Source organism: Ranitomeya variabilis, chromosome 2, assembly GCF_051348905.1.
Source record: "Ranitomeya variabilis isolate aRanVar5 chromosome 2, aRanVar5.hap1, whole genome shotgun sequence".
NCBI lineage: Eukaryota > Metazoa > Chordata > Amphibia > Anura > Dendrobatidae > Ranitomeya > Ranitomeya variabilis.
In genome coordinates this window covers 1037624220-1037650829 of record NC_135233.1, presented here as the reverse complement: position 1 = coordinate 1037650829, position 26610 = coordinate 1037624220, and the positions used below count along the sequence as shown (strand labels likewise).

At 42.2% G+C, this 26610-nt stretch overlaps 1 protein-coding gene and 1 long non-coding RNA gene across 3 annotated transcripts in view; one reads left to right on the top strand and one right to left on the bottom strand.

Annotated features, from left to right (window-relative positions):
• The window catches only part of MBOAT2 (membrane bound glycerophospholipid O-acyltransferase 2), a 269915-nt gene extending 259420 nt beyond the window's left edge, over positions 1-10495 (top strand). For both annotated transcript variants that reach the window (XM_077291395.1, XM_077291394.1), the window contains 4 exons: positions 3338-3402; positions 3911-4043; positions 6639-6790; positions 9769-10495. In XM_077291395.1, the coding sequence (XP_077147510.1) occupies positions 3338-3402; positions 3911-4043; positions 6639-6790; positions 9769-9991 (573 nt within the window). In that variant the 3' untranslated portion in view covers positions 9992-10495. The remainder of the gene's footprint in view (positions 1-3337; positions 3403-3910; positions 4044-6638; positions 6791-9768) is intronic.
• Positions 1-26610, bottom strand: part of LOC143808577 (uncharacterized) — a 121484-nt gene that overhangs the window by 48335 nt on the left and 46539 nt on the right. The window contains exon 2 of the long non-coding RNA XR_013221978.1: positions 8883-8922. This is a non-coding gene — a long non-coding RNA (uncharacterized LOC143808577). The remainder of the gene's footprint in view (positions 1-8882; positions 8923-26610) is intronic.

The following is a 26610-nucleotide window of genomic DNA, read 5'->3' as shown; positions in this document are numbered from 1 at the left end:
TACTGGAAACCATCCAAGGACCAGTTCCTGTGACTTTGAATATGACCTGATTTAGCCCTAACTTTACCTCTGCCGAGGATATCGCCGGAGCGGCTGATAATGGCTGATGGTGCTCACTCATGTAAAATGTACGAAAAAAAACATGGCTATAAATTATTTCATAATACCCCATGAAACACGTCTAAGTGTAGTCCTGCAGGCGTAAAACTCCACTCAGCAACTTGTTTTTGTGCTCGCTCGCATTTCCCGCTTGCGAGGAGGCGCCATGTCTGTGCAATTCTCACACAGACATCTATCTAAAATGTGTAATACTTCCCTTCACCTCTGGGGATGCTGTAGGGAGATTGAGCAGCTGTTATTGATTGCTGAAAGCCCCATCTTATTTTTGAGGGATGTTTCTAGCAAGAAGGGAATGTTGAAATACCTCGTTATTATTGTGCTATTAAGGGGGTAGTTCAGGAATAATTAACATCTCTCTATGTATGAAAATACTTCTACAGCTGATGCTGTTCTAACTAAGGCTATGTTCACACCATGAGGTTTTTAACCCCTTCACCCCCGGAGCTTTTTTCGTTTTCGTTTTTCGCTCCCCTCCTTCCCAGAGCCATAACTTTTTTATTTTTCTGTCAATATGGCCATGTGAGGGCTTTTTTTTGCGGGACGAGATGTACTTTTGAACGATAGCATTGGTTTTACCATGCCGTGTAACAGAAAACGGGAAAAAAATTCCAAGTGTGATGAAATTGAAGCAAAAGTGCAATTTCACACTTGTTTTTTGTTTGGCTTTTTTGCTAGGTTCACCAAATGCTAAAACTAACCTGCCATTATGATTCTCCGGGTCATTACGAGTTCATAGACACCTAACATGTCTAGGTTATTTTTTAAAAAATTCCAAAGTTTGCTAAAAAAAAAAAATTGCTCGATTTTCCGATACCCGTAGCGTCTCCAATTTTCATGATCTGGGGTTGGGTGAGCGCTTATTTTTTGCGTGCCGAGCTGGCGTTTTTAATGATACCATTTTGGTGTAGATACATTCTTTTGATCGCCCGTTATTGCATTTTAATGCAATGTCGCGGCAACCAAAAAAATGTAATTTTGGCGTTTTGATTTTTTTTCTCACTACGCCATTTAGCGGTCAGGTTAATCCTTTGTTTTTATTGATAGATCGGGCGATTCTGAATGCGGCGATGCCAAATATGTGTATGTTTATTTTTTTTTAATTGTTTTATTTTGATTGGGGCGAAAGGGGGGGTGATTTGAACTTTTATATATTTTTTATTTTTTTTATATTTTTAAACACTTTGTTTTTTAATTTTGGCATGCTTCAATAGCCTCCATAGGAGGCTAGAAGCATGCACAACTCGATCGGCTCTGCTTCATAGAGGTGAAGTACAGATCACCTCTATGTAGCAGAAATCCAGGTGTACTTTGAGCGCCGACCACAGGGTGGCGCTCAAAGCAATCGGCCATCAACAACCATAGAGGTCTCAAGGAGACCTCTGGTTGTTATGGCAATGCACCGCTGACCCCCGATCATGTGACGGGGGTCAGCAGTGCGAGCACCTCCGGCCGCGCGGCCGGGAGCGCTAGTTAAATGCCGCTGTCAGCGCTTGACGGCGGCATTTAACCAGTTAATGGGTGCGGGCGGATCGCGATTCCGCTCGCGCTCATTGCGCGCACATGTCAGCTGTACAAAACAGCTGATATGTTGCAGCTTTAAGGTGGGCTCACCGCCGGAGCCCACCTTAAAGCAGGGGATCTGCCAGCTGACGTACTATTCCGTCAGCTGGCAGAAAGGGGTTAATGAGTTTTTTTACTCTGCGTATTTTTTTTTAAAAAATGCAAGTAGCCTGTTTTACTTAATAGGTGCCGAAATGGTGCAGAAAATCTGCAACATCAAAAACTCACCAAAAGCTTATTGCGGGAACGTAGCCTAAGGCCTGATTCTCACGGTCAGTATTTGGTCAGTATTTTACCTCAGTATTTGTAAGCCAAAACCAGGAGAGGAACAATCAGAGGAAAAGTATAATAGAAACATATGCACCACTTCTGTATTTATCACCAACTCCTGGTTTTGGTTTAAAACAAATACTGCAGTAAAAATTCACCAAATACTGAACATGTGATCGTGGCCTAAAGTCACATTCTCACATTCAGTATTTGGTCAGTATTTTACCTCAGTATTTGTTCCTCTGCTGGTTTTGGCTTACAATCAGGAAAAGAATAGAAACACGTCACCACTTCTGTATTTATCACTCTCTCCTGGTTTTGGTTTAAAACAAATTCTGAGGTAAAAAAACCTCACCAAATACTGAACGTGTGCACGTGGCCTAATACTCCGATTCATCATTGCAGTTTCTCCACTTTTTTGGAGTGATTTTCTTTTTTAGTGGCTTTTGTATTTGCAACTTTTTCTCTGTTTTTCACCACTTTTCTTTCTTTTTTGTTGTTGTCTTTTTTCTTTATTTTTCCTCAACAACTTTGCTTATCCACGTGTTTCAGACAGATTAATGAAATGCAACTTTTACCAAATGCCACATCTTTTTTTTGAGCATCTTCCGTCATTTCACCGCTGCCCCAGAGAAAGCTTTCTGGAGGAGTTTCTAATTTGACGGAAGGATTTGCGACTTTTGGTGCTGAAAAAAGAGGTTATTATCCAGCTATTGGGTACAATTTTTGTGTACTGCCCGCTGTGAGGATTCTCTGGTACCAGAGCGGGCGGACATTTGACCTCAAGTATGTGATCTGAATGCTTCCGGCCACATTCCGACTAGATGAGCGCGGCCTCTTTCAATACACTTGTATGGAGCGAGGCCACGCATGTCTAGTCGGCACATGACCACACGTATGAAAATCATAGTTAGTCTGCTCCTGGCACTGATACTGGTGAATCCTCATATGGCGATGTGAAGATTCACAAGTCTGCAGTTATATAGGGCGACTGCAGAAAGAAGAGCTTGGCACTCGTGATAGATGAATTATAATGATGATTTATTATGAACTAATCTCTCACCGATTATGCGTAATGTTTCGCTCGCATTTACCTTCTTCAGAGGCACAAAATACTGTGGGGAAATAGTGACAGGATAAGGAAGCGCTGTTAGTATGGCGGATCACCGTTCAGTTTTTCACCAATAATGACAGGTTCCCTTTTGTGCCAAATTTATGGACCGAGTGAGCCATTTTTAGAATTTGGTGCAAAAAACATCAAAGCTGAAAAATATAGAGCAATGATTGAATGGTTGAACGGCCGCACATCTGTACACTTGTCTATCCCACATATCTTACCATAATAAAGAGAATATCGTCTGAGCTAATTTTCTATTTCCCTTTACAGTTCTCCACAAGCTTTAAGATGTTCATTGATAATTGGAACATACAGACTGCGCTATGGCTAAAGAGGTATGACGGTCCTAATAGCAATGTCTTCCAGCACACAATGTCATCCACGCACCACCTCCTATCTGTTCATTGTCTATGGGACTAGTGAAAATAGGCCAGCACAGCCTCATAGAAAATGAATGGAGCAAACGCCGCACATATGCACCTTTGCCCTATTCAGAGTCTACTGGACTACCAGACATAGGCAAGCTCAGCCTCATAAAAGAGCTAATGGAGCGAACACCGCACATATGCACCTTTGCCCTATTCAGAGTCCAAATCTTTGGGATTTCAGAACCTTGTTCTTGGATTCCGTGTTGAACGAGTTAGAAATTGGGAATAACGTGACTTTTTCAGAGTTACCTTTAAGACCCATTGACTAACGATGGTTGCAGATGAACATTATTACAGTCGTTCGTTTCTGATCGGTGTTTGCAGCTTAAAGATTTCACATATTTTTACCCAGCGACTGATTTTTTTTTTTCCATCGCTCACATTATGACCGTTCTGCATTTTCGGCTTTCCACAGAGTGTGCTATGAACGCGCCACGTACAGCCCGACAGCTCAGACCTTCCTGTTGTCAGCAGTTTGGCATGGTGTGTATCCAGGGTATTACTTGACCTTTTTCACTGGAAGTTTAATGACGCTGGCAGCACGAAATGTAAGTACCTGGTAGATGTGATCACGCCTTCATACAGGCACAACATTGCTATGGATGGCTCTCTTCTAATGTGCTCTGTACGTTACCCCTCCTTTGATTTTTAGTTGCTAGTATAAAAATGTCACAATTTGACCTTCAGAACATGGTTGTGTGGTTAGCCGTATCAGCTGCTCTGGAGCCCTGAGTCCTACTGGTCCCCCAGGTGCAGGAATAAGGCGTCATACATGAGAAAGCTGATTGACAGACAACTACCTCTCCTGATTTCTCACGACTCAGCTGAGCGTTCATGTGTTTTCAATGGGCAGAGAAGAGAAAGCCACTGCCAAACACCTTTGACAGTGACTTTTTCCTTGAAAGCAAAGGTTATCAGGAGTTGAAATTCCAACTGGATATCATCTGTCAGGGAAGCCTCCAACACACATAAATGAGTACTGTCCGCTTTCATCTGATCTGTATGGAGACCTTAAAGGGGTTTTCTGGCCTTGGATACAACTGTGACTGCAGACTTGTGAATCCTCACAGCGCACAGGCTGCTTGATCTCAGGATTCTCCGGTAGCGGTAGTCATGTGACCACTCAGTTCACTTGTATTACAGGCATACTTGCAGACACGCCCGCCAACTTACGGCGCCCGAGAGGCCTAACAGCTAGAACAGTGTGCGCTGTAAGGATTCACAAGTCTGCAATCACATAGGGGTGGCTTCAGGATGGACCCCAAGGATGGACAGCCCCTTTAAGTGTTATGAAGTTCTGATGTATGACATTACCCCTCTTTATTTGCTGCTCAAGTAAAATTCCTTTGGCGGCTGTTTGCATTATGGTGGCCATACACATGCAATAACTATTATCCGATCACTCATTTGGCCAACAGCTAATTTTACATAGTTATGTAGTCTGCAGTGCCGACAATACAATTTGCACCGGACCTTGCGACTTTCCCAAAATACGATGTTGGGGTTCCTAAGGGCTGGGCAGTGTTGAATGCAGTGGCTTTCTCTGAAAACACATGAACGCTCAGGAAAGCCAAGGTTCATGAGTTATGGAGAGGACGGAGAGTTGGCAGTGAGTTATTGCAGGGCCAGACTTGTATGTTTAGTAGCTCCTATGATGATGAGCACATCCCCAGAGGCTTAGTTCCTGGAACTAGGGATGAGAATATTGCTCCGCACGACCCCTATCCATGGTCTAGGGCAGTGCTCTCTGGCTGTGGAGAGGAACTGCTCAAATTTCACGAGCTTCTGGTGTCACTGGAGTGGCGTGGATATCGCCGGCTTGGCATGACGTCATTTGTGCGATGTATGGTGATTATATGCCGACCTTGGGATCCCCAAGGGTAAGGATATTTGCGCAGTTCCTGTCCATAGCAAGAGAGCACTGACCTGGAACATGGTCGCACAAATCGATCCGCTCATCTCTACCTGGAACTCCTCATAATGTGCTTGAGGAATAATTTATTTCAACTGTCAGCCATGTTATACGTATCTGCAGCAAGTATGCATTATCTCTCCACTCTGGATGATGGAATTTGTCCTTGTTATGTTGACACCATATGTTGGTATTGCTTATGCACAGCACAGCGGTATTAATTGATTATTTTATTTCCTCCCACAAAAAAAAGACTTTCACCAGAAACACACATTTTCTGCTGCCCAAAGCAACTTCAGATTGCCTTTTCATAGATATTTGCCTAAAGATAACAGTGAATTGTGCCCTTGAGTATTGTAGAATTAAGATAAGATGTCCGGCCTCTCACCTAGTACAAGTCTTCATTGTAAGGTAATGGGTTCACAAGTGCAGAGTAATATCATACAGGAGGTCAGATAAAATATATTAATAGGTCATCTGTACTAATGAAACACAAAAATGCTCAGTCACCATTTCTAGCATGAGGCCCCGACAAATACTAAGGGTCCAGTTACACTGCGCGATGCCGACTGGCAACATCTTTTATAGTCGTTTAATAGCAGGTTTAGACAGAGGAATATACAGTGCCATGTAAAAGTTTTGGCACCCCTGGTCAAAATTACTGTAAACAGTTAAAAAATAATCTCTAAAAGGCCTAAAATTAAACATTTACTTTGTATTTTAGGCAAAATATATAATATAGTCCTAATTTATATTTAAAAAATTGCAAAATGGATAATAGGCTGATACAAAAGTTTGGGCACCCTGCATGGTTAGTACCTAGTAACATCGCCTTTTCCAAGTATCACTGCTTGTAAAAGCTTTTTGTAGCCAGACAAGAGTCTTTCAATTCTTGTTTGAGCGATTTTCATCCATTCTTCCTTGGAAAATTCTTCCAGGTCTGTGAGATTCTTGGGTCGTCTTGCATGCACTGCTATTTTGATGACTAGCCACAGATTTTCAATGATGTTCAGATCAGGGGACTGTGAGGGCCATTGTAAAACCTTCAGCTAGCGGCTTTTGAGGTCGTCTATTGTGGCCACTGTTCCACTGTACATTGTAAAAGTGCCTATCTGTAAAATGCTTATGAAACCCAATTAAGGCAATGGGGGAATAACTATTTAAGTTCTTTGTGTATTTACCATAGTTATATGACTAGCTCCCGGAAAAAAAATCTATATTTCACTTTCAGATCAGAAACAATGTTCGGCATCACTTTCTTCACTCTCCAGAACTGAAATCAATATATGATGTGATGACGTGGATAGCGACACAAGTGGCGATTAGTTACACAGTGGCACCATTTGTGCTCTTATCAGTAAAGCCATCACTACAGTTTTACAGGTAACTCAGTGTATTAATCTACAATTTTCAATAACAGAACCATATAATGCAAAAATGAAGTATCTACAAAATATATACTTTACCAGCATATCTTCACCACAATAAGTATTTTTATGAAAGTCATTACAAATGGGGATAGTAGCCTGGAAAGGCAACCAATTCAATCATGCAGCAACCAACTAACATCTCGGGACCTTTAGGCACAGATTAAGGCCCCCATACACTTAAAGGGGTTGTCCAGGCTTGGGGTTCAAATCTGCAGTCATTCTCCACAGACTGCAGACTTTAGGTGTATGGGGTCCCCAATCTGTGCCTAAAGGTCCTGAGATGTCAGTAGTGCCAGATTGGGGTGCAAAGGGCCCACCAGTATCATTAAAGGTAAATGAGAACCGCGTCCAATCCAGGTGTAGAAATTTAAAGGAACTTTATTCCGCCATGCAGAGCATACAATGTTTCGACCAACAGGTCTTTATCTAGTATACAGTATACAGGATATCTCAAAGGGCTGGGTCATGTAGTGTGGAAACACAATGTGCCATAATCACAACAGAAGTCCAGCCTACAAACATATACTACATAATTTATATAAGAAAATACATATAATAACTCGGTAGTCAAAGGTGTGTGTGTATGTGTATGTGTATATATATATATATATATATATATATATATATATATATATATATATATATATATATATATATAATATTTCATTCACATACACACATATATATACTGTGTATATATATGTGTGTGTATATATGTGTGTATATATATATATATATATATATATATATATATATATATATATATCCGTACACAATGCGGATGATGCTGCTGCTCTATATAACACCACAATAACTGTAGCTCTGGAATCTCTTGCCCCTCTCACATATACCAATGCTCGCAAAATCAACAGACAGCCCTGGCACAAAGAACCAAGGAACTAAGGCCCACTCCAACGAGCACTTCATCGCATTCAAACAGTCCCTCACTAATTTCAAGACCACACTCGCCACAGCTAAACAAACCTACTTCTCATCTCTCATATCCTCCCTGTCTCACAACCCTAAACAGTTATTCAACACCTTCAATTCTCTCCTTCGTCCCCGAGCACCTCCTCCCTCCCCACTTCTCTCAGCTGAAGACTTTGCCTCATTTTTCAAGTAGAAGATGGATAACATCAGAGAAAGTTTTGGTCAACAACCCCCAGAGCCCTTCCTCCCAACTTCCCAGCCCTCCACCTCCAAAACCAACTTCTCCACCATCACAGAAGATAGACTCTCCAGATCACATCTCAGCACCTGTGCACTTGACCCAATCCCTTCCCACTTCATCTCACTTCTTCTTCCCCTCCAATCTATTCTAAACTCTACTGCCTGACTAATCCACCTGTCCCCCCGCTATTCCCCGGCAATATTCCGGTCAGTAATAGGGCTAACACTCCCCCCTGATGAATCGGAGATGAGGAAACGCGTCAGGAGGCACATGGTGACAGTCCAGGGCCATTCAGTACTAGAGGGTCAGATGTGGACTGCCCTTGTTAGAACGCGAGTCTCTGGGGGTAACCAGGGTCAGTTGCTTTGACTAGGGACCCAGAACCAGGACTCCTTGAGACCTTTAACAGGAACCATTTGAATATGGATTGATAGATGACCTCTCCAGTTGCATCATAAAATGGCTGAGACTGTTCCTTATTTATTCCATTTATGATCCAATATACTGATTTATAGACCTTCAGACTATTTATTACAAAGCCGTTCACTAACTGTTCATTTTTTTTTTTTGGAGTAAGGTCACAGGTTTTGTATAGGTTTCAATATCTAGAGGCCAATTTATTCTGGACTGACTAATGTCATCTTTCTTCCTGTACCATGCTTATTTTTGTTTGTGTCCTATATCATCTGGTTTCAGTTGGATGACCTATTTTTAACACATTGATTTTGGTGTAAAAATTTTAACACTTTTGATTAAAGGTTAAGTTTTTTTAATATTTCGCGCTTTCCTTCTTTTCTCATTTGCATTGGTGAGTGGAATATTTAGGGGTGAAATTTAAGCTTCATTCCCTCTGCTTTTTTCTCACAATACTTACAAACTAGAAAGCAGCGGTGGTCGGTCTCCTAAACAACGAGCTGTAAACAAAAAAGAAAACTGTTAATAGCCCAAGAAAGGTTGAAAATTTTATTAAGCAGTAAATTGCAAAAATGTTTTATTTCTTGGTAACCGCTCCATAAATAAAAATAATTTGTGCAAAGTTAATTGCTATAAAATTATTATTTTGGATTTGTGGTGCCGTAAATAAAAGATTGGGGCCCCTTTGCACGTTGTTCAAGAATGAGGGGTGGCTGCGCACGCACTTCTCTCTCTACTCGTTTGTATGCGAATTTAAAATGAAATGGCGAGTAAGCATCTAAAGCAAATTTTAGAACTCCCATACATGAAGGGAGAGAACTCCACATCTCCAATTACAGAGGTGCCCAACAGGGCCCTGTCCTCCAGTTTCATGTGGGTCCAAAACAAGATATCATCCGTTTTTTGCTATGTAATCAGAAGGCAGCATGAAGTAGAGGCTGAGACACTGATTTCAGCGATGTGTCACATACTAGGCTATTTTTGAATACAATCAGTGTTTTATCAGCAGGAGATTATCACTGCTGGACTAGCTACCCACGGTCCTCCTGGTCTGACCACGCCCCAGCACTGATTAGCAGCTTACTGTCAATACTATTATGCATAGAAAGCTGTGGTGTGGGTGGTGGCAGCTTTCTGAGCTCTGCTACATGCTACTTACAATCAGAGTTTTTAGATCACAACTGCTGCACTCAGTAAACAAAGTGATACATGGTTGGAATCAGGGTCTCTTTCCCTGCATCATGCTGCTTTCAGATTACATGGCAAAATCTGGTGACAGATTCCCTTTAAATATTTCTCTTCTGTATGTTGCTCTATTCTAACTACGCCCCTGTCATCCTTTTCAGCTCCTGGTACTACTGCCTACACTTCTTCTGCATATTGGTGCTGTTAATGTTGCCAGCCCGGGCCAGGAAAAAGGAAAGGACTGAAAAGGAATCCATTGCTCCTCCGCTGGAAAAATTGAATAAAGAAGGAAACAATTCTGAACACAACAGCCATGCGACCACAAACAATAACAGCAGTCAGCGGGAAGAGACAGCCTGGAGGCGCCCCAGCGCCCCGCAATGACCCACAGACAATATTTTATATGTTTTTACAATTCCATTTTTAGAACCTCCGATCGGTTTGTGAATTGTGCACAGGACAAGATGGTATTACAAAAACATATGTAAGGATAGCACTGCAAGGGAAGCTCGTTGACCCCACAATGCCATGCCATGCCATGTGGGCCTAGCCTTACAATATTTCCATTATTTTATAATGGGCACTCAGGACTTGTAACATACGCTCTTAGGACCATGTTATGTGTATGTTCCTTTTAACGAACGTATGATGTCTCCGGGCGTTGCAGGGGTTAACAATTTGGGCACAAATAGCAGAGATCCGTAAAAAAAGGTTTCCGAACCCTTTGCCTTAATCCCTCTGTCTCTCTATCGCTCTACTGAATGATTTCACAGCTGTGTTGTGGGCTTGGGTACGAGTAATCGTCCGATTCATGGTGCTGCCAAGAAGGGTAGATAAAAAAAAAACAAAAAAAAAAAAACAGTATTCTAATAAAAGTCATATTAATCACGTTTAGAAATCCACAATCGAAGTAAAAGTCGGGCAACTTTTCTTGTCTAAACCATGGGAGCCGTGGGATGAGGCTGCTGTCGGTGCAACCATGTGGGGTGGCTCTGAAGATCGCATTTCTAGGGTGGTGGATGTGGGAGACCGGCGCCGCGTCACTCTGTCCCAACGACATGGTGTGACCCGGAGTAGAAGTGGAACTTCTTGATTAAACTGCTCCTTCTGTCTTTTTACGTTTTCATAAAATATCTTTCCAGTTTTTGTTTTTTTTATGAAGATGTGTGTTGACTTAATGTACACAGCAGGTAACTCATTGGGTCTCCTTTACCAAAATGGTCTAAAAGAAACAATTTTTTTCTTTTTCGGCCCATAGCATTTTTAAAGGGGATATTGATTGTCCTATATATATATAAAAAATAAATAAATAAAATAACAAACCCGGCTATATTCACACTCCCCAGGTCCTGCACTTCCTCTCCAACTCTGCCCCGGTCCAAAGCTAAAGTGAGGATGTCACAAATACAATGCATGAGGCCATTGCGGTGCGGTCAGTCAATGGGCTCAGCGGATTGTACCGTCCACGTTTGCATCAGCACTGATGCCAGTGATTGGCTGCAGTGTTCACATGCTCTATAATCATGATATCACTGTCAACAAAGACCAGGGCAACGCTGGACCTGCAGAGGCTAATTATAGCAGAGTTTGGTATTTTCTACGCCTCTGTAGACCTCTGTAGAGGTTTTTTTTTATCCCGGACAACCTATTTAGGAAATAGGGAATCGTTTTGTTATCTTGGTTCATGGATCTGTCCTTATCATGGTTTATGTTCACGTCTGGAAATCTTCTGCTATACAAAGTATCCATAGGGCGCCATTATCAGACTGAAAAAAAAAAAACTTTTTGGCCTTTGTCTGGCTGGAATACATCAGTATACCATAAAAAACAGCTAGGAAAGCAGGATACGAGAGGGGAAAACTATGAAATAAAGACTGAATCAGATGACGTGTTTCCATTGGTTCCTGCTGGTCCCACCCATCATTCACATGACTGCTGCAGCCAATCAATGCGCTCAGTGGTCATGTGCAATATATGCAAATGTCACCTCTGAGGCCAGTGATTGGCTGTAATGGTGTCACACTGGAGACCTGCTGGGAGCACTGGAGCTGCGAGAGATTCAATGGGTAGATAATGTTTATCAATTTCTTTCAAAACTTTTCTTACTCTTGAAAAACTTTTTTTAAAGGTTTACAATCACAAAAAAAACCCCTTTAAATGACAATATTTTGTCTTCCTGCGTTCACCACTAGAGGAAACTTTAGGAGCTTGTTGCATCCTGCTTGTACATCGAAATCAATCCTGAAAGGGTAGCCAGTGAGCCGTGCCGTCCTGTCTGTGCAGCCTACGGGCATCTGTATGTAGAGTTTATGGCGGAGCAGCCTCGCCTCTCATCTGTGCAGCCCGAAAAGATGGAAAGGAACAAGTAAGTTCTGTGCGAAACTCTCATGAGACTATCGTTCAGACTCCATGCCATCACTGTCTACCTTGATCTTCTGTTTTCGATGTGTCACTCCGTCATCATGAGGCTCCAACTTTTCTTCTTCCAAAACCTCACACTACTTTATTAGTATATTCTGGGTTTTAAAGGAAATCTATCAGAAGGATTTCACACCCCAAACTAGGTATATATACACACATGTATTTTTTTTGAAAAACAAATCCAGCAATACCTCTACGTGGCCGGTCTGTTCCTCCATTACTGGGATATCAGTATTTGAATTGATATGCAAATGAGGCTGAAGAGCTATGGTAGATCTGAAACCTCGGTCACCCCAGCTCTACTCCCCACCCAGCACTGCCTCTTCCCACTTGATTGATGGCTCCTTTTTCTGAAGTCACACAGCATATGGGCAGCACAGTGGCTCAGTGGTTCAAATCCCACCAAGGACAACATCTGCAAGGAGTTTGCATGTTCTCCTCATGTTTGCGTGGGTTTCCTCCGGGTTCTCCCACACTCCAAAGACATACTGATAGGGAATTTAGATTTTGATCCCCGATGGAGACAGAGATGATAATGTATGAACAGCACTGCAGAATATGTTAGCACTATATAAGCATAATAAATAAAAATAATAGTCGAGCAGGAAGAGACAACATTGGACAGGGAATAGAGCTGGAGTGACAGAAGCTTCAGATCTACCATAGCTCTCCAGCCTCATTTGCATATCAATTCAAACTCTGATTTCTCAGTAACAGAGTAACTGACTTGCCATGTAAAGGTATTGCTGGACTTGTCATTGAAACAGTGAAATGTGTATAGAGATAGTTTGAGGGGTAAAATCCTGGGCACAGATTACCTTTAAGTTGATATTCTCATATTATTTCCTTAAGCACAGTAAAGCTGACTAAGCTTCTGTCTTCACTGTAAGACAAACCATATTTTGGCCCAGTTGGTGAGCGGCTGCAATACATTTTTAATGTTGCTTATCTAATGGGGTAAAAAGATTCAACAAGGAAAATCACAACTCTTACAAGATCCGGCCATGTACTCACAAGAGTCTAAGAAGCTGAGACCTTAGCTGCTGATTGTAAGGTCCTTACACCAAAGTGATGGCTTTGTTATAGCCCATGTTGTAGTTTTGCAACAGCCAAGGAACAAAAGGTTTGAGATCACAGATCTAGAGGAAGATACCAGCACCAGACTTCAGCCTTTTAGGATCCCATTAAAGCACCACTCCGGCGTTTTTTTATTTCACCGCCAGAGTGGCATTGATAATCCATGTCCCCTGCCCCTAGTATTATATTTACCAGCCGCTGTCTTCAGCTCTTCATGGCCCCGCTCCACCATACTGTGACCTCAACTTCTGCCTGACCGGAAGTCACAGGTGACAGTCACAAGCACTTGGTGTTCAACTTCTGCCTGACCGGAAGTCACAGGTGACCGTCACAAGCACTCGGTGTAAGTCAGGCTCTCATAGACTTACAATTAGAAGTGACGTCCGCTTGCAAACACTGGAGCGATCCGGCAGGTCACAGCAGAAGATGACCGGAGTGGTGCCGAGAACAGCAGAAGACGATGGCTGGTAAGTAAATTACTAGGGACAATGTGCTTGCACTAGATAATTCCACTCCAAAGGTAAAATAAAGAGAAAACACCGGTCTGGTGCTTCAAAAAGGTCATTGCCACATACAAAGTCCACAGGATACAGCTTTGTGATCGGTGAGTGTCTGACCACTGGGATCTACTGATCCCCAAAACATGACTCTTAAATGTCTAATTTTTCTGGTTTCTTTTCAAGGTTCCTAGCTTTATGGTCTTAAAGGAGTTTTCATTCATGTTTTACCAGTAGAAAAAAAAAAAATAATTAAAAAGGAAGCCACACCTCCCACCATAATTCACACCGCTATGGTCACTTGTGGTCATGATATCATCCCTTCCAGTCTGGCGGAGTGTCCAGGCACCATCAGCCTGCTGGTCTGAAGGACTGCCAGGAGTGGGATCTCCACCTATCTTATCCTAGTCATCTCTATTAAACTATTTCTTAAACTACTTCTTGATATATACCGTTATTTTATTTTTCTCTCCGTTTTACTTTATTATTTTTTTTATTTTAAGTATTGTGAGCAGAGGCAGACATTTTGTTATCCGACACTATACTCATGGGGACAAGCCACATCTTAAGAGACTACTTGCTGTGACCTCGAAGCTTCTTGAATTTCCAATTTTTTAGTGGCCCTCGAATTTGCATAAATTTAGCTTTAGGGAACAAAATATCTGCGCACTGAGGGCAAAATAAAAAAACTCCAATCCAAAACGAAACACTTGATTGTCATAGTGTTTGAATGTTCTCTACTGTGGATTGTATAAGCTTTCATTCCAGTATGGTTTCCACATTGTAGGCTGTGATCACCATTACACATTCTCTTCCCATTGTGTCTTGTGACTGATGGGCTCCCTCCTGTATGGGAAATATAAAAAAAAAATGCACTCAAGACCTAAATAAAATGAGAAATACGGGGTTAACAAATGTCCATTTTATCACTGGTGTACTATAGGGAGTTCATCAAGATAATGTTATATATTGGTGTTTTCTTAAAAGGGCCAGAACTGTGATTGTCAGATTAACTCTTTCCACCTTAGCTAATATGGCACGTCGTCAATATTGTTGATTATGTCAATTGCTAATTTCCCTTATTTTATGTTTCAATGCAGGGAACATCAACATTTTCTTTTTGGAAAGAACATCTTATTTTAAAGAAGCCTCCCATGACCTTTTTTTTTTTTTGCCTAAAACTTTGTTCATATACTCACCTATCGCAGTCTTCTCCAGTATTCATTGCCGCTCTGCTCCTCTTCTCAGTGACGTCACCTCTCTTCAGACTCTCTCTGGCTCGCTCTGTGTGAGCCAGAAGTCTCTTACAATGTAAACGTATGGAGCCTTGTTCTGATCCTCCATAGGTTACATTGTAAAAGCTAAACTTGTGACTGACAGTCTGAAGAGTGGTGACATCACTGAGAAGAGGAGCAGAACGGCATTGGACACAGAAGAAGACTGAAATCGGTGAGTATTTCAACACACTGACGCTACACTATTTACAGATATACACAGGTTTAGGCAAAAAATGGGTGAGCTTCTTCAATGTCATCGGGCCCAAGAAAGTCATTATAGTGATGTGCGCAGATGTGGGGGCCTCATAGGAAAGGTCACAATGGACCCCCAATATGAGGCTTGGTTTTGCCTCCAAAGACATAGAGACTTAACCCCTGATTCATCAACACTGGCATTGTTCACACCAGTCTTGATGAGGGGGCATGGTGGAGTCAGAGGCCTATGCCTCTTAGGACTCTTTCAGACGTCTGTGTTCCTTGTTTCGATCTCGGGTCGCAATGAAGGGACTGAACACTCATCTCCCAGACCGAGCGTGATGCCCTCAGAAATATATAAAACTGTCACTCTCTGGGTTGGGAGACACGCTTCCAGTCCGTACATTGCGATCCGAGATTCGACCAATGATTATGGATGTCTGAATGAGCCCTTAAAGGGAAACCTGTCACCTGAATTTGGCGGGTCCTTTTTTGGGTCATACGGGCAGTGTTTTTGGGCCTTTTATTAACCCCTTTTTCACGCTGGCCGCGAAATTGACTTGACGTTGATTTGCTTTCCTCCCTAGTTAACGCGTGCGCAAAGCAATCTTGCCTTGCGCACGCGCAGTATGCTTTGCCCAACTGTGGGCAAAGCCGAAAACCATTAGTGCGCATGCGCCGGCGCACTATGTCCCGGAAGTATTTCGCTGTTTTCCGGGACATAGAGCGCCGGCGCATGCGCGCTAATGGTTTTCGGCTTTGCCCGCAGTTGGGCAAAGCATACTGCGCGTGCGCAAGGCAAGATTGCTTTGCGCACGTGTTAACTAGGGAGGAAAGCAAATCAACGTCAAGTCAATTTTGCAGCCAGCGTGAAAAAGGGGTTAATAAAAGGCCCAAAAACACCGCCCATATGACCCAAAAAGGACCCCCCAAATTCAGGTGACAGGTTCCATTTAAAATATTGGGCCCTTCTTATAAATGACGTGTGCCTTGATGCAAGTCTTTCTCCAGTCGGAGACTCCAAAAGTAAGAGTAAAATATAAGGTGTAAGGAATGCCACAACTCGTCATGAATTAGATGGGCATCACCACGACCCGTCCGGTCCCAGTCAACCATATTGGCGGAACTGGGCAAAAATGCCAAACTTCACAACATTTTTGTGCAACTTTCTGTAACACAAATTTTCTTTTCAACTTTTCAAAGTGTTTTGAAACTGTCATAAAACACTTTGATGGGGGGGAGCTTGGTGTTTTTTCTTTCTAAGATCCTTGGATCAATTCCTCACCCCGTTGATTGCGAACAGGGCAGAGAGGAGACTCCTACTCAGGTTCTCGCTGCCTAGTAGTAAAGGGGCCCTGGGGCTCCATAGCATCCACATGTCTCTTTGGTAAGCGGACCATGAATTCATTAAATATCGACTGAAGCTACTGATATGCATTTAGCCTTGCAAGTTGATCGGCAACGTCTCCTGTGGCTATCGGCACACAAAGTGACTTCCAGAAGGATAGATGTTCTCTATGCTCCAGAATGGTACCAGCAGAACTGTCTTTGCTTCTAATGTAATGATCTTTTATAGCATTTCCAGTTTATTTTACAGCACCAACTCTAATTTTTTACGACATAACTTTTTTTTAACTGTACGTGCACTAGGTGACTAAAGATGGATAGACTGTGTCCGCATTAAGTCTTGTGCCCTGTTTTTTATGTATTCATTCTTTCAGCTTTCTGTTGTGATGACAATTTTCTAATCTTCATATAGAATTATCAATTCAATAAACTCTACTGTAGAATCACAGGTGGTTCCTAGTGTTCCTCAGTCATCCGATTTGACCTCATCCTTTTCTTCATTCATGTTTCACCCGAGGTCATATAAAGACTTCCATGAGTAATCTGTTGTATATTATGCTACATGACTGGTTTAGAGCAATGATTGTAGAAGGCTAAATATGGGTTAGATATTCCGGCAGTATCATCCTTACAGTGCGCTTTCATCAAATATTCAATTAAAATTATTTTTATAAACCATAATAAAGATTTGTACAGTGCTTAAAATGATTTTTTTTTTGTGGTAACTGACTGGCACCTAAGTGTAAGTAGCAGGGTCACTGTCATTTCAAAAAACCGCAAAAATCAGCAGTACGGCGAATATAAGAAACTTTGTAATGTACCTTATCAGATAATTCTACTTTTTTCTCCGCAGATATGGGGTTCATCTGCAGGTTAATAGCTTTCTGAAGATGTCCGGCACCAGCACAGAGAGCCCCTCTGCTGGGAGGAAATTAACTTTATTCCCCCCTGAGTGAGGCTCGGGCTCTCAGTCATAGGGGTGGGCCGGCGTGGATTCAGTCACCGCTGGGTGCTTAGTGAGTGGTGGCTGTAACTGCACCCCTTGGACTGACTGACAGCTGCCTCAGCATTAGTGCTCGTGCAGACGACTGTATTTTCGGTTCGAGTACGTTCCGACAAAACATTGGATAACACTCGTGTCAGAGTTAGTGTATAGGGCTATGCACATGTTTGATTTTCTACTCACAGAGCCAATCCAGTGAAAAAATCACAGCATGTCGGAGTTTAATCCGATATTCACACTTGCACTGGCCATGCAAGTCAATGAGTCCGTGCAAACATCAGACTGCACTTGGATGACATCTGTGGACCAGGAGGGAAGATGAAAGTAGCAGCTCTGAAGCAGCACTCAGATTTAGGTAGCAGAATCCACAGTTGATTGTAGTGTAATATCAATAGTCTCTAACATCTGTTTGTGATGCTTACAACAAACAATGGGGTAACCAGCATGTCACAGGAGCAGCAGATGCAAATAATACAAATCACAGGAAACTGAGGAAATGGTGGCAATCTCCAAACTAAAGGCAAGTGACCACAGTACTCAATACTCAGACGCAGGGGTTGTCCAAGTGAGTCTTAAAAGGCTTTGAGAGATTATATCACTGAGGTTCTTTTAAGACTTAACGAGGATCACAAGAGGCTAAGTCATGTCCCATAATTTGGTAATCATACAGACAGAATTGTAGTATCGTTTTGTTTATATTGTGATGTTGTGTTTCCATGCAATAAGGTATGCCCTCTTTAGAAGTTTGGCCTTCCTCTCTCTCTCTAATATCAGTAACCCCTTCTTCCTCATTCACCATCTATGAGCCATCTTAGAAGCTCATGTGCTGCAGCCCTGTTTCTGAAAAGTCTTTTTTACCTGCTGTATGTGTACATATCTACAAGAATTCAGCTGAAAATAAACTTTTTTTCTGGAATCTTCATATATACCTCCTATAGTGGAGTTCAAGCTAATTTGATATATCTAGGTGTGAGTACTAGTTCAAGGAAATAGCCTAGAGATGGTATCTCAAGCACCCTACACTTGAAGACTAGTCAAAATAGTAAAGAAGACTTTTGTCAGATATATTTGTAAAGGGAGTCTACAACTTCCATAAAGCTGCAGAACAGTCATTAGAGCATCTGCTTACAGCATATAAGAAATCGAGTGTGTGTGTGTGTGTGTAAGCATAATAGCACAGCCCCTTCTACAGCTTCCAGAAACCAGCAGATCACATCTTCATTCTGCCTGTGAATTACAGTGGCTGAGAGAAGACTACATGGTCTTTACCAGATCCGCTGTCAGATGTATGGAGTTTAATCAACAGTCCAGTGAGAAGGCTAAATGCTCTACAAAGCATACATGAAAAGTTAGAGAGAACTGAATCAACTAAATATAAAACATTTTATGAAATAGCAGACTTACAGCAAAAATTAATGAGTCACATAAACAGCATTCCTAAGCCTGCTTCTCTCTACTAGAGGGAGCCCTAGGACAACTGTGCTCAGTTTAGGAAACCTATTCCAGAAAGGCGAACGAATACATCACAACTCTGCAGAGGCTTAATACATCTGATTCTCTTGAAGAGCTGAAAGATTTCCAACAACTTAATTTTGAGAGAGAATGCATAGCGTATGATATTAAAGCTAAGACAAAGGCAAGAATCTAAGTCACACTCTGAAATCTTCAACACTCCGCAAACAGCTTATAAGAGCATGTGCAGAAACTGATACTACTAAGGTACAAGCTGCTTTTGCGCAAAAGAAAGCTGAGATGGAAGTGGAAGCAGCCAAAGCAGCACGCAAGAAGGCAGAAATTGAACCAAATGCAGTTGCAGAAGCAGCATGGAAAAGGGCAAAAATAGGCTCTGGAGTAGGAATGAGATCATGTCACAGCCATGGCGAGATTAAAGGTCTTGGAACAAGCTTTCAAAGGGAGTCAAAGAGACTGTAAACTAAGCCAAAATAGCACATCCCAAACTCCATCAATCATACTGACAGCACAGACATTCCTTTAAGGCAGGGGTCTCAAACACGCGGCCCCCGGGCCACATGTGGCCCCTGAGGTAGGCATCTGTGGCCCGCGGTGCATGCTAGAAGAGAGGAGGCTGCACAGAGCTCTGGGAGTTTCGCAGCTGCCCACAATGCATGATGCGTCGCCATGGATAATGAAGCCGCGCGTCGCCAAGCAGGAAGACGTGCAGCACCTGTGACGGCCGGAAGTCACTCTGCATATCCATGGCGACGCATCATTAATTGTGGGCAGCTGCGAAACTCCCAGAGCTCTGTGCTGCCTTCTCTCTTCTAGCGTGCACTAGGCTTTAGCAAAGCATTGAGGGGAGATGCAGAGCCTGGCTGGGAGGACAAGGTATGGGCTGTGTTATATACTACATGGGCTGTTATATACTATGTGGGCTGTGTTATATACTATATGGTCTGTTATATACTACGTGGGCTGTGTTATATACTACATGGGCTGTTATATACTATGTGGGCTGCGTTATATACTATATGGGCTGTTATATACTACACGGGCTGTGTTATATACTACATGGGCTGTTATATACTATGTGGGCTGCGTTATATACTACATGGGCTGTTATATACTACGCGGGCTGTGTTATATACTACATGGGCTGTTATATATAATAAAATAATATAACTTAATCCCATAATGGATACAATCCTTCTCCTATGTTTGTCCATCACACCATTACTGGACCACAACCATAGGGCCACCAAATCAATAAAGGACACTCCATACTTGAAGCATTACACGTATAGAAAAAGGGAGTTCCAGTCCAAATTTATATATAAAAATACCAATTTTATTTTTTCACAATAGTCATATTTCTCAAATAATACCATATAAATAACATAACATGCTCGGCAAGGGAAAGCAGAACGGTACCAGACCTGTGCGACCAACTACTAACTGCTATTAAATTAGTAAAGTGCTAAGTGCCACTATAGTGTTATTATGGGACAAGAGAAGCCCCCCAGGACCCACTATTGTTATGTATCACCTCCCAGTATCACCGATATAGCCTAAATGTCTCTATCATTCAACATCTCAACATAATGATCCTGGTTTGCTCTCTTACCCATATAGCAGGCAGCTGATGGTCACACAGTGCAGCCCCAACGCGCGTTTCGCGTTGGCTTCGTCAGGGGGCTGTTATATACTACACAGGCTGTGTTATATACTACATGAGCTGTTATATACTACGCGGGCTGTGTTATATACTATGTGGGCTGTGTTATATACTACGTGACTGTTATATACTACGTACCTGTGTTATATACTACGTGGGCTGTGTTATATATATACTACGTTGGCTGTGTTATATACTACGTGACTTATATACTACGTGGGCTGTGTTAAATACTATGTGACTGTGTTATATACTACGTGGGCTGTGTTATATACTACGTGGGCTGTTATATACTATGTGTACTTTATTAAGTTTGAAAGGAATGAGGCCCGCCAGCTTAAATTTTTTTTTATGTGCGGCCAATTTTCTCTGCCGAGTTTGAGACCCCTGCTCTAAGGCAACAGGACACAGATCACCAGCATCCTATATTCATGGTCCGTACAATGCGCTGCCATCCCCTTATCCTGAACCTCATTTATGCACCAGAATGTACCAGACCCCTGCACATCACCAAATGCTATACACAGAAATGCATGTACAAGCCAATATGCAGGCAAGTCATCACATTCTGGATAACCACGCAGTTCCAGTTCCATGCGTGGCAGAAACTATGCATGTTCAACCAGTTACTGGACTAAATGCCTATTATTATTATTTATTATTATTATAGCGCCATTTATTCCATGGCGCTTTACAAGTGAGGAGGGGTATACATATTAAAAACATACATTAGCTAGGACTGCTCTGATATGGGTATACCTTGACGTTTGGTAGAGCGGCTTAATATACATTTTTTGCAAAAAACGTATCAACCAAATACCCTGTTTTTTCCATCTTTTTACCAGCACTTGCTGTCTACTGTGATTTTTTTGCAACAGAGTGTTTTTGGTTTTACTGTGCTTTTTTTGTGTTTTCAAATATTAAAAACAAGTCATACTTGCGGAGTCACACTTTACTGTGTTCCTAGGTCAAGACTAGAGATTAGTGAACATTTCAATATTCGTTTCGGGTCACGTTCGCCGAATGAGCACTTATTCGCTGATTAATTCGGCGAATATTCACCGAACGTAGCCGGATACCATTATAGATAATGGGAGGCAAAAACAAATGCATGCACAACACCTTAGAACAGCCCCAAATGCTGCCAAAACACTTCAAATGTGTGACAGATACCAGGAAATGTCCTCAATTCACCCACAGTACAAATTGTAGAATGGCACTGCAGCAATCAACCAGGCATGAGGTATCGGGGTGTGGGTCAGCATTTACAGCTTTCCAATGAACGTCACAGTAAGACGAGGTGGCTGAGGGATCCGTGTAGGCCTCCTGTACTGGGAGCCCTGATACCACATGCAACACCTCTACCCGCTTTCATGCTGAGCTAGAGATGACAGAGAAAAAATGCTAGGAAATAGGGAAGCTTTTTGGATTTACCTTCTCAATACATGGGTTCCCACAGGATTGAATTTAAAATGGGAAATAATGTTACATTATTGATTAATTTTGTCAATATATATGTTATAATTTCATAGATGCTTTACCTTTACTATATTTCTTTTATCCAGTATGTTTCTTTACTTATTGTTTATGTATTATTCTTTCACATGCGGTGTTTTACTTTGCTAATTTCCTTTGCACTTTCCTTGAGTCTTCACGGTTTTTTTCAATCAAGCTCATTTAGTCAATCCTGCAGACTCTTTAAGTATTTTCCTGTCATGATCCAGATCGAGTTTTGAGTACTGCCTTCCCCTTTTCCTGGTCTGGTCATGTCAGGGGTTAACTTCTCTCAGCCTTAGTTAGTATGGGTTCAGGTTTGCTGTTTATCGCCGTTGCATCCTGCAGGCGGTGTCACTTATAGTTCTGCCTACGGCGTGAGTAGCTGACTTTGTTACACCCCGACTTGTCTTGCTGTTATTCCTGACTCGACCCGTGTCTGTGTTATACCCTGCTCCCTGTCCTGTCTCTGTGTGTCCCCTTTGTGACTGGACTTCTTGGTACTTGAACTCGGCTTGGACCCTGACCTGCTTTTGTCTCTTGTCTTTGGCATATCTGCTACTGACCATTACTGATCCCCTGGCTTGTCTCTGACACTGATTTTTCTTATTCCTTTTGTACTGCTTTACAGTCTTGGATTTTACCCGGCTTGTTTGACTTGCCTGCTGCCACCTGGTGGTAGCTTCGCTGATGCATGGTAGATCTGCTTCATCTGTGTGCATGACTTTTCTACCTGCATTGCAGCAGCATGATATTTCCGTTTTAGTGTAATTCCAATCAATATACCGAGTCTAAGAACACACATCGTGTTTGAAACGCGTTCAGTTATTTTTGACACCCATTTCTCTCTATATAGGCTATGCACAACAATGCCCCGTCCCTCCAATTTTTTTTGTTATTGAATTCCTATTAAAGATTTAATTTTTATTGGACTTTCGTGAGAGCTGGATTTTTCTACTTCTATTACTTCACTGATGCATATTCCCTGCCTCCAGTAATATACTTACCAGCTGTCATCTTCTGCTCTTCCTGGCGCCGCCACGGTCCCGCACCGCCATCTTCAGAGGTAACAGTCACAAGCTCTCAGTGTAAGGCCGGCATCACACTCGGCGTATGAAAATACAGTCCTATTTTTACGGCCGTAATACGCAGAAATGTTCCCAAAATAATGATCCGTATGTCATCCGTAGGCACGGTGTGGCAGCGTATTTTGCACATGGCATCCTCCGTATGGCATCCGTACTGCGATATTTTCTCGCAGGCTTGCAAAACCGACATCTAATGGATTTTTGGGCTCAAATGTTCGTTAAAACATATATACAGTATATGTGTATATATATATATATATATATATATATATATATATATATATATATATATATATATATATATATATATATACCGGTGTATATATATATATATATATATAATCATTGAGACATATATATATATATATATATATATATATATATATATATATATATATATATACTGTATTTATATTTAATTCCGCGCTAGATGGCATAAAAGCCGGTAATTCAATTGCCGGCTTTTGCTATCTCCTTCCCAAACCCGACATGATATGAGACATCGTTTACATACAGTAAACCATCTCATATCCCTTTTTTTTGCATATTCTACACTACTAATGTTAGTAGTGTGTATGTGCAAAATTTGGGCGCTCTAGCTATTAAATTAAAGGGTTAAATCGCGGAAAAAAATTGGCGTGGGCTCCCGCGCAATTTTCTCCGCCAGAGTGGTACAGCCAGTGACTGAGGGCAGATATTAATATCCTAGAGAGGGTCCATGGTTATTGGCCCCCCTGGCTACAAACATCTGCCCCCAGCCACCCCAGAAAAGGCACATCTGTAAGATGCGCCTATTCTGGCACTTGGCCACTCTCTTCCCACTCCCGTGTAGTGGTGGGATATGGGGTAATGAAGGGTTAATATCACCTTGCTATAGTAAGGTGACATTAAGCCAGATTAATAATGGAGAGGTGTCAATTATGACACCTTTCCATTATTAATCCAATAGTACGAAATAGTTAATAAAACACACACACATTATTACAAAGTACTTTAATGAAATAAAGACACAGGGTGTTTTAATATTTTATTATACTCTTAATCCACCTGAAGACCCTCGTTCTGTAAAAAAGGAAAAATAAAAAATAATATCCCATACCTTCCGTCGTTCTGTCACGTCCCACGATGCAAATCCATCTGAAGGGGTTAAATCATTTTACACCCAGGAGCTCTGCTAAAGCAGCTGTGCTCGTGGCTGTAAAAATACGGGGAATGAATGGAGTGCAGGGGAATGTCCTATAGTTACCTTGAGTCGCGGTGATACGTCCTCTGCTGGATGTCCTCATATGAACTCGAGCATGGGAACTTTTCCATTCATTCCCCGTATTTTTACAGCCATGAGCACAGCTGCTTTAGCAGAGCTCCTGGGTGTAAAATTATTTAACCCCTTCAGATGGATTTACATCGTGGGACGTGCCAGAACGACGGAAGGTATGGGATATTGTTTATTTTTTATTTTTCCTGTTTTACAGAAAGAAGGTCTTCAGGTGAATTAAGAGTATAATAAAATATTAAAACACCCTGTGTCCTTATTTCATTAAAGTACTTTGTAATAATGTGTGTGTGTTTTATTAACCATTTCGTACTATTGGATTAATAATGGATAGGTGTCATAATAGACACCTCTCCATTATTAATCTGGCTTAATGTGACCTTACAATAGCAAGGTGACATTAACCCTTCATTACCCCATATCCCACCGCTACACGGGAGTGGGAAGAGAGTGGCCAAGTGCCAGAATAGGCGCATCTTCCAGATGTGCCTTTTCTGGGGTGGCTGGGGGCAGATGTTTGTAGCCAGGGGGGGCCAATAACCATCGACCCTCTCTAGGCTATTAATATCTGCCCTCAGTCACTGGCTTTACTGTTATGATCTGGTGGCCTAAGAGCAGCATGGGACGTACTCTGGAGAAGGTGGTACCTGTACTGACCGCAGACCCTGAACCTAACACCGCAACTAGAAGTAGCTGTGGAATGTACCTAGCGCTCCCTAGACATCTCGACACAGCCAGAGGACTAATTAACCCTAGAGATAGAAAAGGGAAAACTATCTTGCCTCAGAGAAAATCCCCAAAGAACAGGCAGCCCCCCACAAATATTAACTGTGAGAGGAGAGGGAAAAAACATACACAGACTGAAATGAGAATTTAGCAAAGGAAGCCACTTCTAGCTAAATAGAAAGGACAGAGTACTATGCGGTCAGTATTAAAACACTAGAAAATATCCACCACAGAAAATACAAAAACTCCACAGCTAACTAAAGACATGGAGGGTATATCTGCATCTCCAGAGAAACCAGCTTGGCTAAACAGATCCTTATACAGACCAAGCTGGAAGACAAAACATGGAAAATAACTGAACAATAAGACCACAGCATGTGGACAGCAAAATCAAGGCCAGAACTTATCTTTGTTGAAAAGAACTGCAAAGCAGAAGAGACCAGGCAGGGATGTGAATCCTCCAGGAACAATGGACAACTGGCACTGACTAAAGGGTGAAGCAAGACTAAATAGCCCTGTCCAAATTGCAAAAAGGGAAAACACCTGATAAATGCTGTGATTCAGAGACAGCAGCGCTACCACTTACAACCACCGGAGGGAGCCCAAGAGCAGAATTCACAACAGTACCCCCTTCATGAGGAGGGTTCACCGAACCCTCACCAGAGCCCCCAGGCCGATCCGGACGAGCCAAATGAAAGGCACGAACCAAATCATCAGCATGAACATCGGAGGCAACAACCCAAGAATTATCCTCCTGGCCATAACCCTTCCATTTGACAAGATACTGAAGCCTCCGCCTCGAAAAACGAGAATCCAAAATCTTCTCAACCACATACTCCAACTCCCCATCAATCAACACCGGGGCAGGAGGATCAACAGAGGGAACAACGGGCACCACATATTTCCGCAACAAAGATCTATGAAAAACATTATGGATGGAAAAAGAGGCTGGAAGGGCCAAACGAAAAGACACTGGATTGATAATCTCAGAAATCCTATAAGGGTCAATAAACCGAGGCTTAAACTTAGGGGAAGAAACCTTCATAGGGACAAGACGGGAAGACAACCAGACCAAATCCCCAACCCGAAGCCGGGAACCAACACAGCGACGACGGTTAGCAAAACGCTGAGCCCCTTCCTGAGACAACACCAAATTGTCAACAACCAAATTTGCTGCAACCTGTCAACCACAGAGTCCACCCCAGGACAATCAGAAGGCTCAACCTGCCCTGAAGAAAAAGGAGGATGAAAACCAGAGTTACAAAAGGGTGAAACCAAGGTAGCAGAACTAGCCCGATTATTAAGGGCAAACTCGGCCAATGGCAAGAAAGCCACCCAATCATCCTGATCAGCAGACACAAAGCATCTCAAATAAGTTTCCAAAGTCTGATTAGTTCGCTCGGTTTGGCCATTTGTCTGAGGATGAAATGCGGAAGAAAAAGACAAATCAATGCCCAGCCTAGCACAAAAGG